The 15,397-nt window shown below is 28.2% G+C and overlaps 1 protein-coding gene across 4 annotated transcripts in view; it reads left to right on the plus strand.

The window, feature by feature from the left end:
• LOC118194194 (methionine synthase reductase-like) overlaps window positions 1-14,851 on the plus strand; it is a 53,130-nt gene extending 38,279 nt beyond the window's left edge. For all 4 annotated transcript variants that reach the window (XM_085819286.1, XM_035365409.2, XM_035365408.2 and 1 more), the window contains exons 6-12: window positions 2,959-3,136; window positions 3,240-3,282; window positions 6,736-6,937; window positions 11,573-11,697; window positions 11,802-11,897; window positions 13,684-13,925; window positions 14,695-14,851. In XM_085819286.1, coding sequence (XP_085675412.1) covers window positions 2,959-3,136; window positions 3,240-3,282; window positions 6,736-6,937; window positions 11,573-11,697; window positions 11,802-11,897; window positions 13,684-13,925; window positions 14,695-14,774 — 966 coding nt within the window. In that variant the 3' untranslated portion in view covers window positions 14,775-14,851. The remainder of the gene's footprint in view (window positions 1-2,958; window positions 3,137-3,239; window positions 3,283-6,735; window positions 6,938-11,572; window positions 11,698-11,801; window positions 11,898-13,683; window positions 13,926-14,694) is intronic.
• Window positions 14,852-15,397: the final 546 nt, after the last annotated feature.

The following is a 15,397-nucleotide window of genomic DNA, read 5'->3' on the forward strand; positions in this document are numbered from 1 at the left end:
TCTTTTTAAGATGACCATCTTTCAAAGTAATGAATATTTTTTAGAATATAAATAAATAAATATCGGCATTGAAAATAAGCTATTTAAGATGGTTACCTTCATAGAAGACCAAAATCATCTGGAATCATGTATGGTTGATTTGGAGAGAGTTCACTGTATTTATTCTTCTTTTTGCATGCCGTTAATGAAAAAACACCATATTTAATCAAATTTGAAATCCAGGAATGTAAAAAACCCTCCTTACGGTTTAGAATGAATTTTTAGAAATAAAAGTGTAGGTGAATATTTGGTGAAGGTATATTTCTGACTAGAATTTATATAATGAAAAGTAAATTACCAAATTAAATACAGTATTTTAGTATGGTATAGAAAGAAAAATGAAGAGTGCAAAGATTTATTTATTTTTATCTAATCAGTTTTTTATTTTAAATAACTGTTCTGTAACGCTCTCTTTACATTTTCCTGCCAGAATTCAAATTTTAGCTTGTGTGTATTCAAATGAAGGTAGAAAAAGATAGTATTCAAAGAAAAGTTTTAAATTGTGAAATCAGAGTGTGTTCCACCTACTGAAGGCCACATTACTAGTTGATATCTTTCTTAGCTCTCTGTCTGCAGTGTTACAGTATTCTTGCCATTAAGCTTATATACTGGTTTTAGGTTTGAGCTAACTTTCATGTTATTCATTTTGTGTAGCTTTAGTCTAACTTACGACTTGGTTAAATTTGAATTCATTACTTTTGAGTTATGCCATAACTGTTAGCTGGTTTTGTAAGCACAAGAATTGCCTTCTGTTAAATCACTGAGTTTTAATATAAAAGGTCTTTTACACCATTCTTACATTCTCTGTCTGATTTCTGGATATAGCAGTAATTTGCCTAGGTTCAGCCTGAATCTCAAATTAATTTATATTTCCAATGAAGGTGAGACAGTACAAAAGTTAGCCTGTTCGTTTTCAGACATACCAGTGACAGTCTAGTGAATTCAAGGTCTAATCTGAAATCCCTTATCTTGTCATGGCTATTATATTTAGCAGTAGTTATAGAGTTTCTATACATGGTAGTTATGTATATGACTTATTTAGTTATTAAACAGCATGACTGCTGTATATAGTATGCTCATTAAACTCTTTTCTTTCATTCTGCAATTTCATTTATTAAAATACTGATTTATAAAACCCTGTCAAATTTTAAAACAAAAATATAGTAAGAAAACGTTAGTATTCTTGAGGAAATACAATATTCATATCATAATATTTTTTAAAAATAAATAGTTATCTAACTTATTCATTTGATAGAAGGACCATTTTCAAATTTGTTTCACCATTTCCACTCAAATTTTGCATAGTTGTTGTTGTTGCTCACGACCATGTCTGTGTATATAGCCAGCAAAACAACCTTGCTTATGCTTAAGGAAAGGGCAAGAGAGTACTGTAATTGAGAATACCTTGGGCTCCTAATGAAGAGTAGTCCAACTTTAAATGACAGTACAGCTCCATTCAGTTTTGATTATGTATACTCCAGACAGAATCTGATGATTGCATACTCCTTTTCCTGTACTGTCATCCTTTCAAAGAAATTTTCATCTCAGTGTATTTTTATGTTATTCCATGCTGTAAAGATATTGCACATTTACAAACATTCATGCTTTCAGTCTTCAGACTTAGCCAGTGATATGACAACCAGCTCTGCTGCCATACTCACCAGGTTGGTGTACTTAATTATAGAGAAACTTAAAATGAATATATTTGTTAATGCCCAGCATATATCTTCCAGGAATAAGTGTGAATCAGAGCTAATGTTTTAAGTAACATTTATTTAATTTAAATTCCTCCACTGGCTGTATGTGCTGATGTTATGGTTCATAAGAAGTCAGCAATTCAAATCCAACTGCTTGCAGCATAAAATTTGAAAGAAAATTTATTCATCAAAAATATTTTTAAAAGAATAATGTAAAAAATAATACACAAAGTTTTGGAGTGTGAGGGATTATTATTATTATTATTATTTCTCTTCTAATTCATTGTATTTTCCACAAATTTATTAGCAACTCGCAGGTATTATTTATTTGAAGATCAAAATATCAAACACATTTAATGATGGTGGTTTATCACATTTTAAATTTTACGTGTATGAAACAAAAAAATACAATGGAGGGGAATGTGAGTCTGGCTTAAATTTCAATGATAAATGAGAGAGAATTTTATGAATGCAGAATGAAGTATGTATTCCTAAATTTTTAATGGAAAATTATTCTAAAAGAGTTTAAATTGTGATAAACCATCATTATAACTATTGCCAAATTTTTATATTTTTAAACAAATTACAAAAAACATGTAATTTATGAATTAAACATAAAATACGAGGTACCCTTCATACAAAGGTACCCTTCATACAAAGGCATACATACCTGCATGAAGGTACCTCGTACAAAGGTACCCTTCATGCAGGTATGTATGCATGTACATATGGATGGCTGTGTATATGCATTGTATGAGTGTATATACACATACACGTATACCCACATACATCCATACATGCATGCATATATATGTACATTTTTTAATCCAGTCCCAATAACAGCAGAATACCATACAGAAATAATAATAAAAAATAAAAAGTAAATTTTTTTTTAAAAAAAGTATGAAGTTTCTGTATTACCCCTTAAAAATATTTTTCCTATCTTAAAAAGTTTTAATATAAAATAATGTTAAAAGATTTTTGGCACTGATGAAAAATAATGTTGTTGAGAGACTTTATGATAGAAATATATGACGATTGTTTATTTTTATCTTCATAATTTAAGGATTTTTAATTATTTTAAATTCATATATATCATTTAATATATTCTTTTATAATTTTCTTCTGTCTCATTTTCAGTCAAAAATGAGTATTTCTTATATTAATGCTTATTACATTAAACAAAACTTTTATTTTAATGTTTACTGTTGTATTTTAATAGGTTTTTCTTCGAGTGTTAGCAGAGTATGCCAGAAAAGAAGAAAAGAAGTGTTTATTGTTTTTAAGCAGTCAGGAAGGTTCTGAGTTATACACTGATTACATAAGAAAGCCATCATTGTCACTTTTGGATATTTTGTTTCATTTTAAATCATGCCTTCCACCTATTGAAAGAATATTAGGTTTTACCATGTTATTTTCTTTTATTTTTATATATAATAATTATTTATAATACTTAATTTTATCTAAGGAAAATATTTTAACTTTTCTTTTTAAACATTTTAGAATATCTACCTGCATTGAGGCCCAGATTTTACTCTGTTGCTAGGTAAGATTGCAATTTTTATATAACTGCAGGATTCTAATTCATGATGTTTTATATCTGCTCTGTACAAAGATAACATGTTATTTTTTCTTGAATTCATTTCTTTACTTTGTAATTGTGTTTTGTTTTAAAATTTGCAAAGCTTGTTGTGGTGACTATTTCTGACTGAAAATGGCCAATATTTCTTCAAACACAAACAATGGTGTTATCAAGAATGTCATCTTTTATAAGGTCAAAATTGTCTGAAATTGGAATGGACATCATTTAAGATGATAAAAATATATGTGGTTAAATTTATTCCATTATTTTAATAGTTTTAGTGTTTTTTGTGATTGAATAGCTTTCAGTAAATCTATGTAATTAATGTTTGAACTATATTCAAATGAGTGTAAATATATATATATATATTTAAATTTAAACAAATTTAAATTCTTAACAAATATGTATAAAAGTAAAAAAGCAAATTTAAATTCTAAAAAAAGGAAAAAAGCCAAAATAATTTTAAAATATGCAAACATGTAAAAGATTTAATTCTCGAACTAATCTACAATATCATTTAAATTCAGAAGCATAAGCAACACAAGTGCAAAATCTAGCCATGAAAATAAATCTACTAATTTAATAAATTAAAATTAAACAATTTTTTTAAAAAATGCATATGTGAATCATTCGTAGAGTAGGCAGGAGACAGACTTATCAAAGGGAAGTTGCCTCCAAACCTAACTCTCCAATCATTCAATTCGTGTTTCGTCATTCATGCAGGCAAGGGTAAAAGTCAAAACCAAAAGTAATTCCAATAAAGTGGTACCCTTAGAAATTAACATTTAAGTATTAACATTTAAGAATTAAAGTTCAAAAAGGAAAATACTAATTAAGTCTTTTGAGAAACAAGCAAGTAAAGTCAAGAATTAAACTTTTTCTTAAAAAATTAAATTTTTTAAAAATTAATTTTTTATAAAATAATAAAAAATAAAAAAATCTAGAAACCAATGTATTTTAGAAATCCTTGTCTACAGAAACTTCCCCTACATGAATATGCATATCAATAAAAAGAAACTATTAAAGAACTATACGTAATCCATATGAACCAATAAGAAATAAAAAAACAAAAAGAACTAATTTACAATTTTTAAAATAAATATATATTTAAAAATATAATTTCATATTTAGAAAATACATAGATATATATATATGTTGTATGATCTTAAATTCATTTAGTGCGAAAACAAGTTACTACTACTTGCGCAATTGCTGCAAAGTAAGTTAATAATAATTTATTTGCTAAATAATATTGATTAATTATATACATAATTATAATTAAAGGAGAATACTCCTATTAAAATTCTTATATTTCAAATTAAATTAAGAGAGCTTAGAATGTAAAAGAATTATTCTGATGCTCTTATCGATTTTGTAAAAAATTCAACATACAAGGGGAGAGAGGTTGTAAAGTAAACTCCACTTAACACGAACTCGTTTAAGGCGAACACTAGGTTAACTTGAATAAAATTTCAGTCCCAGCAGTGATGTATGTGATCTTATAGGAAGTTTCATTGATTATTGTGAATTCTGGTTTTCAGAAATTATGAACTGTTAGTCGATTGAATCATTACCTTTTTTTAATTTAATATGAACTTTCAAACTTTTTCATATTTTTATTCTGCTGTTTCTCTGCTATTGCTGTATTCAGAAATGTTTCATTCCGTTTTCAAACCTCACCTTAATATCTTCTCTTTTTCATAAAAATTAGTAGAACACAGCATACTAAATGAATAATTCCACTTAAAAGTTAAATGAATTGCATTGACAATAAATATTTACATAGATATACTGTACATATATAGTTAGATAGATATAATGTATATATATTACACATGAGTTCTCAGCACTTTCCAACATAACTTTCTTCTCTTAAAATTCCAGCAGCACTGTTTGACAGACCTGTAATTGGCATTCTGGTAGCTTTTAAGATGCAAGAACTAAGGCCAAGAGGAAGAAGACAGGTGTAGATCTGCAAACAAAACTAAAAATCGTAGAGGAAGTAGACTGTATTGAAAGAAAGTTTCCTGAGCGACACTCGATTTCATCATCAGTTATTTGTGGTGAAGCAAATAAAGTTGATGAAGTAAAAACAAGCTACTTGTTGCATGAATTTGAACATCTGAGAAAAAAGTGTGCCTTGTGTGATGTCTACAATATGAACAAAACTTGGTTATTTTGCAAACTTTTCCCAAGTTATCCCTCAGAATAAAAGGTGAGAAGTGCCATAGTGGAGCACACAGTTGTGCATGAGATACAAGAAATGTTATCAGAAGAAAGTGAGGAGAAGTATATCATATTGCCAACCTGCCAGAAAATGTCACACACCTTAGGCACTTTTTGCTACAACAACAGAATGGGCTTCTAGTTTCAGTCAATCATGAAGTTGCCAGGCATTTTCATTCTTTTTTGTGACAGCATAATATACAGGAATTTTTCATCATAAAATGATCTATGAGTGCATTTTTTCATGTTACAGTACCTTAATTAATGTACTACTACAATGTTTTCTATGATGACATACATAATACTTATGTAACTATATCTTGGTGAATGAGTAGGAAAAAACTATTCCAGAAATAAAATTTGAGTCTCCAGTTACTGGGAACTCTTGAGTTTCGTGCTAATGAGGATTTATTGTATTACCTTTTTTTTTCAGCCCATCCTATCTAGATGAGTAGTTTTTAAAGATAATGCTGGTTAGTAAAGTGAAATAATTATGTGAATTCTGCATTGTATTGCTAATTTGTGAAAGGAAAAAATAACTACTGTTGATCTTCATTTAAATTGCAGTATTTTTTATTTATTATTATTGTTATTAACAGCAAAGTTCTTTGATCAAATAATAAATGTAGCATTAGTAGTTCAGCAGAGCTGGACATAATCAATTAAAATAGACTAGATGTGTGGCAAGACAAAAATAAATTCACAGCTAATCATGTCATTAAAATAAGTGTCCAGACTTGTTTGTAGTATTTGCTTTTGGGTTGGTTGGTAAATAATTGCCTTATAGAGAAATTTTTGGAAAAAATTTAAATTAAAAAAGAAGATTCTGAAATTTTGCAGAAATTGACATTTGCGATGAAAAAGAAAATAAACAATTGTAGAGATGATAATGATTCATGCTTGATATCGTGTGTGCAGTTTCAAGTTAAAACAGTGGCAGATCTTGCCATATAAATCTTTATTCCATGCTCTTCAGTGCCATACTACAACTTTGAAACTTATTTTCACTATTTGAATAATGATAATATATATATATATATATACATAAATGATATATAAATGATAAAAAAAGCAGATTATATATATATATATATATTCTGCTTTTTTTATCATTTATTCAAATTCATGAAAATTTTATGCACTTTTTTTCATCCATTTCTAATGATGTTTTTCTTCTTGTTATTGCTGTAGTTCTCCCTTAGTTGATGATTCACAGTTCACAGTTTTATTCAATGTTCTTAAAATTTGCAAAGGGGAAGGTAGAATGACTGAAAGGGAAGGTGTTTGTACTGGATGGCTGAATGCTTTATCATCTGAAATTCAGAAAGCGTCTGAACCTATCCTAGATACTATTGTTAATGGAATATCTTCTTTAAATCTCAGCTCTAAAGAGGTAAGATTTTTCCTAGTCTCTTCAAGTCCAGCTATTTCTCTAATAAGACATTATTAATCTTATTTTCTGTACTAGAACATTTTGTTAAGAATTAAAAGATAGCTTTTTATTGCCTTTGTTTTAAATAATAATATTAATGTTTTTATTTGTTGATAATTGCTAGGGATATGTATGCATCACAAGACATCTGTTTAGAGCATCTTACTGTGTTCAATAAATTGAACAGACTAATCCATTAGAGGAATCTCCTCATTTCCTAACAGCATATTTATAATGAGAATGTGGTAGTGGGTTTTATCGTGAATTAAAAAAAAAATCAACATCAATAATTAAAAATTATCATTAGCTGTAACTTCATTGGAGTTCGTTGCAAATTTATGAAAGATTTGGTTTTATGTGGTGAATGCAGTAAAAGGTGTAGTGCTTGGTTGAAAGAAGAAAGATAGGGCTTGAAATAGTTTTTCTATGCTTTTGTTGAAAAGGAGTGGAGGTTGCATTATTGATAAGATACAAAATAATTTTAGAAGCTTCTAAAAAATTAAAATTGAGGGGTAAAGTAATGTGTTCATTAAGTTTAGCCTCTAGAAATTAAAATTTGTGGTTTTAATTTCAACAATAAGAAGTTACTAAAAACTTTTTCATTTCACTTCCTTCTGTTTAGCATACAATATCCTTTATCCCAAATTTTAAAACTCTGTGGATTCTTCCTATATATGCAGAACTGAATTTACAAGGAATTTTTTAAATGCCCTATGAATGATGGTCCGGTATTTGGTATTTTATAACTGTGCACTTTTATTTTATTGACAGGTTTAAAGGAAGCCCATTACTTACTAAATGTTTGAAGCATTTATCAAGTAGTTAGTTGAGTTTGGAGATATATGACAGACGAATTAAAAAAAAAAAAGTGAAGTATCTTTAGCTCCAAGACTTAAAATATGAATGTGTTAAAGGTCTGGAAAGCTTTTTGTATGTGATATCAATGACAATAGAAAGATAACCATGAGAGCAACAATATGTTGACAACGTCCTCTCTGTTTTTCTCAGAGGCAAAGGAAAACCTGTTCTAAGTCTCTTCTGCTTTCTTTCCAGCAAGTACTCTAACATCTATTGCAATCATGTCGTAACAGCAACACTTTAAAATTATAGTGTTCTCCAATGAAACTGAAATCATTGATAATTATGTCCTTGTTTGAGCTAGTTATTACACTAAACGTCTTCATTTATTTTCTATCAAACTGTGCATAATTATTTTCCTTAAATATAAATTTATGTGGTCCAGTGGACCTCAGAATAGACACAGACTGGGAGTTGGGAGAGTATTATCTCATTACAGAACAACTACCAGCTCTCCTAGTTTTACCTAGTTTTCCTGATTTTTCATCATATCTCCCAGATTACTGAATATCCTGGGTTTTAATGTTTAGCCATTGTTAATAAAAGTGCTTCTCAGCAATAAGTGAAGTTTGTTAAGTTAATGAAACTTAAATTGTGCCTAGTAATTTTCAGCATAATTCTTTTTATTATATTTCGTGTTGTAGAGCCATTAGGTTATATAGACGCTGAAATATGAAAAATGTGCAGTGCCCTTGCCGGGATTTGAAGTCTGGACCACCTGAATACGCATTGAATGTGCTTACAGATACACCACAAAGGCATGCAGAAAAAAGGAAAAGAATACTTTTTGTACTCTTCGTTTTAAAGGGTGACTGGGAATGAGGAGACCCAGTTGCCAAATCCTGATGGTGATGAATTATCATGCACCACCTTTTTCTTTTTTCCCCTTAGTTCATTCATTACTATAGAGTAATTATTGTTATATCGGTGCTGAAATATGAAAAATGTGCAGTGCTGTGACTGGGATTCCCGGATCTTCATGTAGGAAGGAAGGGAAAAATACCTTTTAATATGATCTGAATTGTCTTGACATTTATAGAACATTTTAAAGAAATTCAATTAATGTTTAATTGATTAAAAAACATTTCTATTTAATTTAGTTTTATATCAATGTATTTTGAAGTTCTACGTTTATTAACACAATAGTATGTACATAAATTTTATTTTAATTGTATTTTAAAGTACTTTGGTTTAAAAAAAAAAAAAAAACTTTCTTTTACCACTCAGTATTTTTTCAGTATAAAATAAGAAAATTATAAAATGAAATCAGCCAAAGAACATAAAAGAATATTTAATTAAATATTAATATTCCTTACACCATATTATAAGTAGTACAATTATTTGAATCATGCATTATAAACTGAATGTAAATCAGTATGTTCTTTTAAATGCTCATGCCATGCAACATTAAAGCCTTTTGGAAACTCCTGGTTTTCATGAATTCTCAGAGTTTTCACGGCTGGTGGCTATGTTTTAGTAATGCTTACCAGTCAGAGCAGCTCTGTGTTCTTAGCATAATCTAAGCATATCTTCTTAGCATAATGTTTTTGAAACAAGATTATTATTACAACTGCCACATGTAGTCTGTGGAAATGATAATGATTTCAGTAATGAATGGAGTGATTTTCATGTGTTTTAGTTTTGTCTGAAATGATTCACAGGTCTTTGTAGTGTGTGAGATATGCCAAACTTTTGCCAAATTTACTGATGTCCAAAATCACTGCTGAGGTGGAATCTGCTCTTATCAATAAACAGTACCTAATCATCTTTTGCTGTTAGCTAATATTTCTATTCTATTCATCATTGGAAGCAGTAGTACTGTGGACAAGTGTTAAAGAAACTATCATTCTCTCTTTTAGGCACATAATTGGTGATAAAAAAACCACAGTATCTAGTATTTATTTCTAAGCAGCTGAATGGTTTCATTTGTCTGGTTTGAGTCATTTTTTCCCTATATAAAGTAGCTAGATTTTGGCAAATGGACATTGTTATTCATAGACAATTACGATCAATTTTTTAGACAGTTTTACCAAGGCATCATTCTGAAATCTAGCTAGATACAAAGTTATGAGTTCCCAAAGACCCATAATTCATTATTTACTACAGGGTTTGCTCTTCTTGACCAGAAATTTTCTTTTAAGATGAATCCATAAAATATAACATCACTTGATTCAATCTGCTCCAACTAGTCTCTGTTCTCTTAAATTTGCATATGATCATATATTTTACTTGAATTGGAATTCTCTTATCATTTTTCTGTACTTTTCAAGCTAAGAACTATACTTAGAAAGATTCATTTTTCTCATTCTTATTAGGGTTCTTGTCTTAACAAACATATTTCTCATTGAGACTGTTCACTGCAGTTCAAACCTATTTCAAGTAATTGACATTAAGGACTAATGGCCAGCAGATTAAACTAATATGGACAGCTCAGTGTCTCCTGTGTCAGTCTGAAGTGGAGGCCAATGCAGTGTTTCGAGGACAGTACTTTGGCCCTCATTACCAGGCCTCATACATGCAAAACATGTAGATAATTTTGTCTCTATTAGAAGCTAGACACTAAAGGGATGTTTTATTAAAATTTGACTTATTCCTTTTATATTTTTCTAGGTTTGAAAATTTCTTACAAATCACAAAAGATTTTTATCCATCCTTCTGTGAGGTGCGTAAGGCCTCCTTTATTTATTATTGTCATCCAGTTGGTAGTGCTTTGATATTGAAAACCAAATCCAAAAGTTTATTTTTTCTTTTGAATAAAGAAAAGCTCAAACATTTTAAAATATATGTACAATATATGCAGTGACATATCACAGGGCTTGATAAATTATTGAATTTTTACATATTGTAGAACTATTTGCACTTGTCATCAGTTGTCCGAGTTATGTTTCCATTTCTTTTTCCTCATTAAGGACAGTGCTACTCATCTTAAAAATATATAAAAATATTTTCACAAAAAGGAATTTTTAATTGTGAAGATTATTCTCATTGTATATGTTGATTTTCATTTAATTTGTCAAGGTATTTTCCAAGTGTAAGTAACTAAGCTATTGGTAAATTCTGAAGAAGTTAAATGATCATAAATGTGACTGCCACAGATTTAATTGAAGAGGTTTTTCTAGAATATTTTTATAAAATCAGTAATTGGTGATATAACTTTGTTATCACATTTCTAATTTTAATATGTAAGAGCTTCATATTGAAGATCTATACTTATGAAAATCATTATAAGCTTTAATTCTAAGATAATAACTTTTTTAAATAGTTTTACTGCTAGATTTTTATATGTCAGTATAAATTATCCAAGAGGAATTGAAAACACTTGTTTTTAGTGTATGAAATCTGCTTTTTTTGTTTTTTCCATAAATGTGTGCATGGTATGGGACTTTTGTTAAGTTTTTCTCTAAATAATACATTACGATAATCATTATACTGTTCTTACTTAGTTTTATACTGTGTTAAGTGTGGCATATATACAGTTACATAAACATGAAGACAGGAGCATGAGAATAAATTGCAGTGTATACTCGTAAGCAGTTTTATAAAAGAATCTTTAACATATGAAATTTTTGAAGAAGAGAAAAGTTAGTGAAAGTATTGGAGCATTAGGTACAAGACTACTGAATAAAGAAATATTATAAATTTACATGATTATTTTTATAAAAATCCAAAAAAATTCATTAAAATTTAGTCTGATAAAAATTAATTAAAATTAATCAACAAAATTATTTGCTTTTTTAGATCAGCACTTTTGTGTATAAAAGACAGAACTCACATTTTTACTCCCCAGAGAATTTAAATTGTCCTGTGATTATGGTAGGTCCTGGTACTGGAATAGCTCCTTTTATAGGATTTTTGAAACATCGGTAAGGTACTACTTTTGCTTTTTAAATTAAATAATTTTTACTAACTTATTTATGTAGTATTTCCTTACTTTTTAATACTCATGTGGATGTGTGTACTTTTTCAGTGAAAATCTTATGAAAACTCAGAATTTGGACTCGAACATTGGGGAAACGTGGCTATTTTATGGTTGTCGTTATAAAAACAAAGACTTTTTATACAAGTAATACTTAATTTCTTCCAGCAAAAAAATTTGTCAATAATTTATATAATATAGAGAAATATGTAGTTTTCTTATGAAATTAATCAGTTTTGAATGTAGTGTGTAAAAGAACCTTTTTTTTTTTTTTTTTTTTTTAAAAAAAAATAGAAAACTGGTATGATTAACTCCCAATTTATTGGGGTAACAATAGGGACAGGGTCCACAGTTGACTTAAAATTACATTTAACTGGAAGACAGTTAAAAAAGAATATGAAAGAGGAATAACTCGTGTTATAATTTAACAGGAAATATTGCTTTACCTGTATTTTCAAGCAGTTTAATGTACAGAAAAAGTTCATTTGGTCATATAAATATTCATTGTAAATAGAATACATAACTGAAGAATTAATATCATTAGAAGTGAAGAAACTAAGCTACAAATAGCATATAGGATCAATATTTAAAAAAGAAATTAAATATTGTCATTAAATTCAAACCACATAATTATTTTATAATGTTTACATATTTCAGATTATGTACAGTTAAAATACATACTGTTGTTGTTAAAAATAACTCCCAAATGCTGTGACTTCAACTACTATCACTTTTGTTATTCCATACATTTTTCGGTACTTTTCTGTTTCATTGGCGCATATCTCGCCAAGTTATATAAATTTATCTAACTTGGCGACAACACACAGTGTACACATAAAAAATGTTAACAAATGTTAGGTCTAAAAAATTTTTATTTTGAAGGCATAAACATTTTAATATAGTTTAAAATTTTGTAAAAAGCCAATAAATAAAGATAATAAATTTGCAAAAAGACATTAATTTAAGAATTTACTATGCTTTCATGGTAGAACATCCTGATTCTCTGTTTCATATCATGTGATCCCAAGTGATCTCATCTCATGTAAACTAGACTATAAAAATCTAATTCTCTCACTAATTATCTACATTAATTTCAAGTTAAATCTTAATTTGGAATACAAGTTTAAATGCAAGAATTATTTCAATTTGTATGAATAGCTTACTCAGAAATTATGTAAAACCGCAGTGCTTTACTTCGCTAGTGCATTCTCATTGAATTTAACCCTTGACTTTGCCTTTTCCATATTTTCACCTTTGGGTGAGCAGTGTGATTGCATCCTAATTGACTTAATTACTGTGAATGGCCTTGGGGCATAAAATTGAACTATCTGGTAAAAATTCTATGTAACTGTATGCAGTATTGAAAGAAACAATCAATTTGATAAGAAATGGCTGCCACTTGTTTTTGAAAATGAGACGTAATAAGTTCCCAGCGAGTATATTCCGTTTGGCATTGGTTGTACCATTTTTGGCAACTTTATCGCTTGCGCCGACAAAATGAAAAAGTAACCATTTTTCTTTTCCCTTTTGTCTTTTCCACTAACAGTTTTGTTTTATGCTTATAGTTTGTGATAGTAATTTCTTCCATCATTCTTCAATAAAAAAAAATTAACTTTTTTTTAGACAGGTTCCAGTTAATTTGTTGCCTGGTTAATCAGAAGTTGATTGTACATAAATTCAGATATAGATAAAAATATATTTATTAATTAATTATACTTGTATTCTAAACTTTTTGAATAATTAGAAAACTAAGTTTTAATTCTCAAATTATTATGTTAAAAGGTGTGAAAAAGTATTATTTATTATCTACAAAAAAATTTTCAGTGTACTTTTTAATGCATGGCATATAACACATCAGCATTCTTATTTGTTTTAAATTATTATTACATCCTAAGAAATACTGAATTAAATAAAATTATCCTTTTTTTTACAGAGAAGAACTCGAAAGGTTTCAGTCGTGTGGTGTATTAACACATCTTAAAGTCTCATTTTCTCGAGAAGTCTGCTCATCTTGCAACAAAATGACAAAATATGTTCATGAAAATATTAGACAACATGCTGAAGGCATTGCTGCCGCTGTTAAAGCAGGAAGCAAAATTTTTGTTTGTGGTGATGCAAAGAATATGGCTCAAGATGTACAGCAAGCATTTACTGAAGTCTTTCAATCAAATTTTGGTAATTTTCTTGCATTTAATAAGCTATCTTTAATTAATCAGTCTATTATTCTATATTAGCATGATATATTTCTGTTAATATCTGAAGCTGAGAATGAAATCCAAGATAATAAAATTAAATGTTAATTTCTTGAGAAAGTAAAATTAGATTTTTAATAAATATTTGGAGGTTCCCATTACTTGGCAGTTTCATTGCTAAAGAATATCTAGAAAAGCTTGGCTATATCTCTTTTTATCTGCAGAAATTCTAGCTATATCTCTTTTTATCTGCAGAAAAGAATTCTCTTCATTTTTAGAATTAGAAAGATGTGATTCATAATATAAATGAATTCTCTAAACTACATACGAGTTGATATGGTTGCTTTTATTTCAATAACTTATTAAAACATTGAACTTCTGATTAATGTATAAATCATCAAGAATGTTGTTAAAAGTTTTTTAATTCTGCTTAAATTTACTTTTAAAAAGTAGGTTTATATGTTGTTTCTTGACATATCTTTTAGCACACTGAAAGTTTTCGAGAAGATATGTATATTAAAAAAAACCTTAAGATTGAAAAAATATATTTTAATCAATAGAGTGTAGGCAAATTAGTCTGATAAATTATTAAAACATTAGTAAATTACAACCAAATAATTCAGTGTGTTGTGTAAAGTTGTTAAAATCTAAATAATATAAGTTATTTGGAGAATTTTATTACATTTATATTTTTTATTGATTTATAATATGTTCTTATTAACTTAAACTTTTAAAGTTTTTCCTCCCCGCAGATTTTAATCCTGAAGAAGCAAATTCTTTTGTAAGGCAATTGAAGAAGGATTATCAGTACATCTGTGAAGTATGGGCATGATTTATTGTATTTCATGCATTGTATTAACATGTAAATTAATGTATTTTAATATAAATAAATAGAATATTCATTTGTCATATTTTATTTACCACTTTAATATAACTTTTTATTTACTACTTTAACACTGAAATAAATTTTTATGGAAGATTTAAAATAAATTTTGTAAGATAATCTAGTTATTTTTAATTTTAAATTTAATAACAGCATATTGCATATTTATATGCAATTCCTATAGAAATACACCTCTTATCAAATTTTTCTGATAATAAAGTAAACTCTAATAACTAGACTTTTATTATAAAAGAGGTTCTATATTATTACCACTAAGAACAAAATTTGAATTGTAATTCCTGCATATTAAAGATGGCACAAAACTGTATTATGAAATGAATTCATATAATGTGCAACTATAAAATTTTATAATAAGTCCAGTCCTTCAGAAACAATTCCAGATTTTTGACACATGTAGTAATGTAATTTCTCGCCTCTTATTTAGAGTTTCTCAACTGATATGGTCAGGGCACTGAGGTCACTTGAGAATTTCCCTTTGTTATTCTTAAGGTGGTTTAAAGTTCTTGGTGGGATTCAAATTTAAGTTGACTGACTAATAAACAAGATATTCT

The sequence above is a fragment of the Stegodyphus dumicola genome, chromosome 6 (genome assembly GCF_044657685.1).
Source record: "Stegodyphus dumicola isolate Sdum_Otavi_A_Nest chromosome 6, ASM4465768v1".
NCBI classification, from domain to species: Eukaryota; Metazoa; Arthropoda; class Arachnida; order Araneae; family Eresidae; genus Stegodyphus; species Stegodyphus dumicola.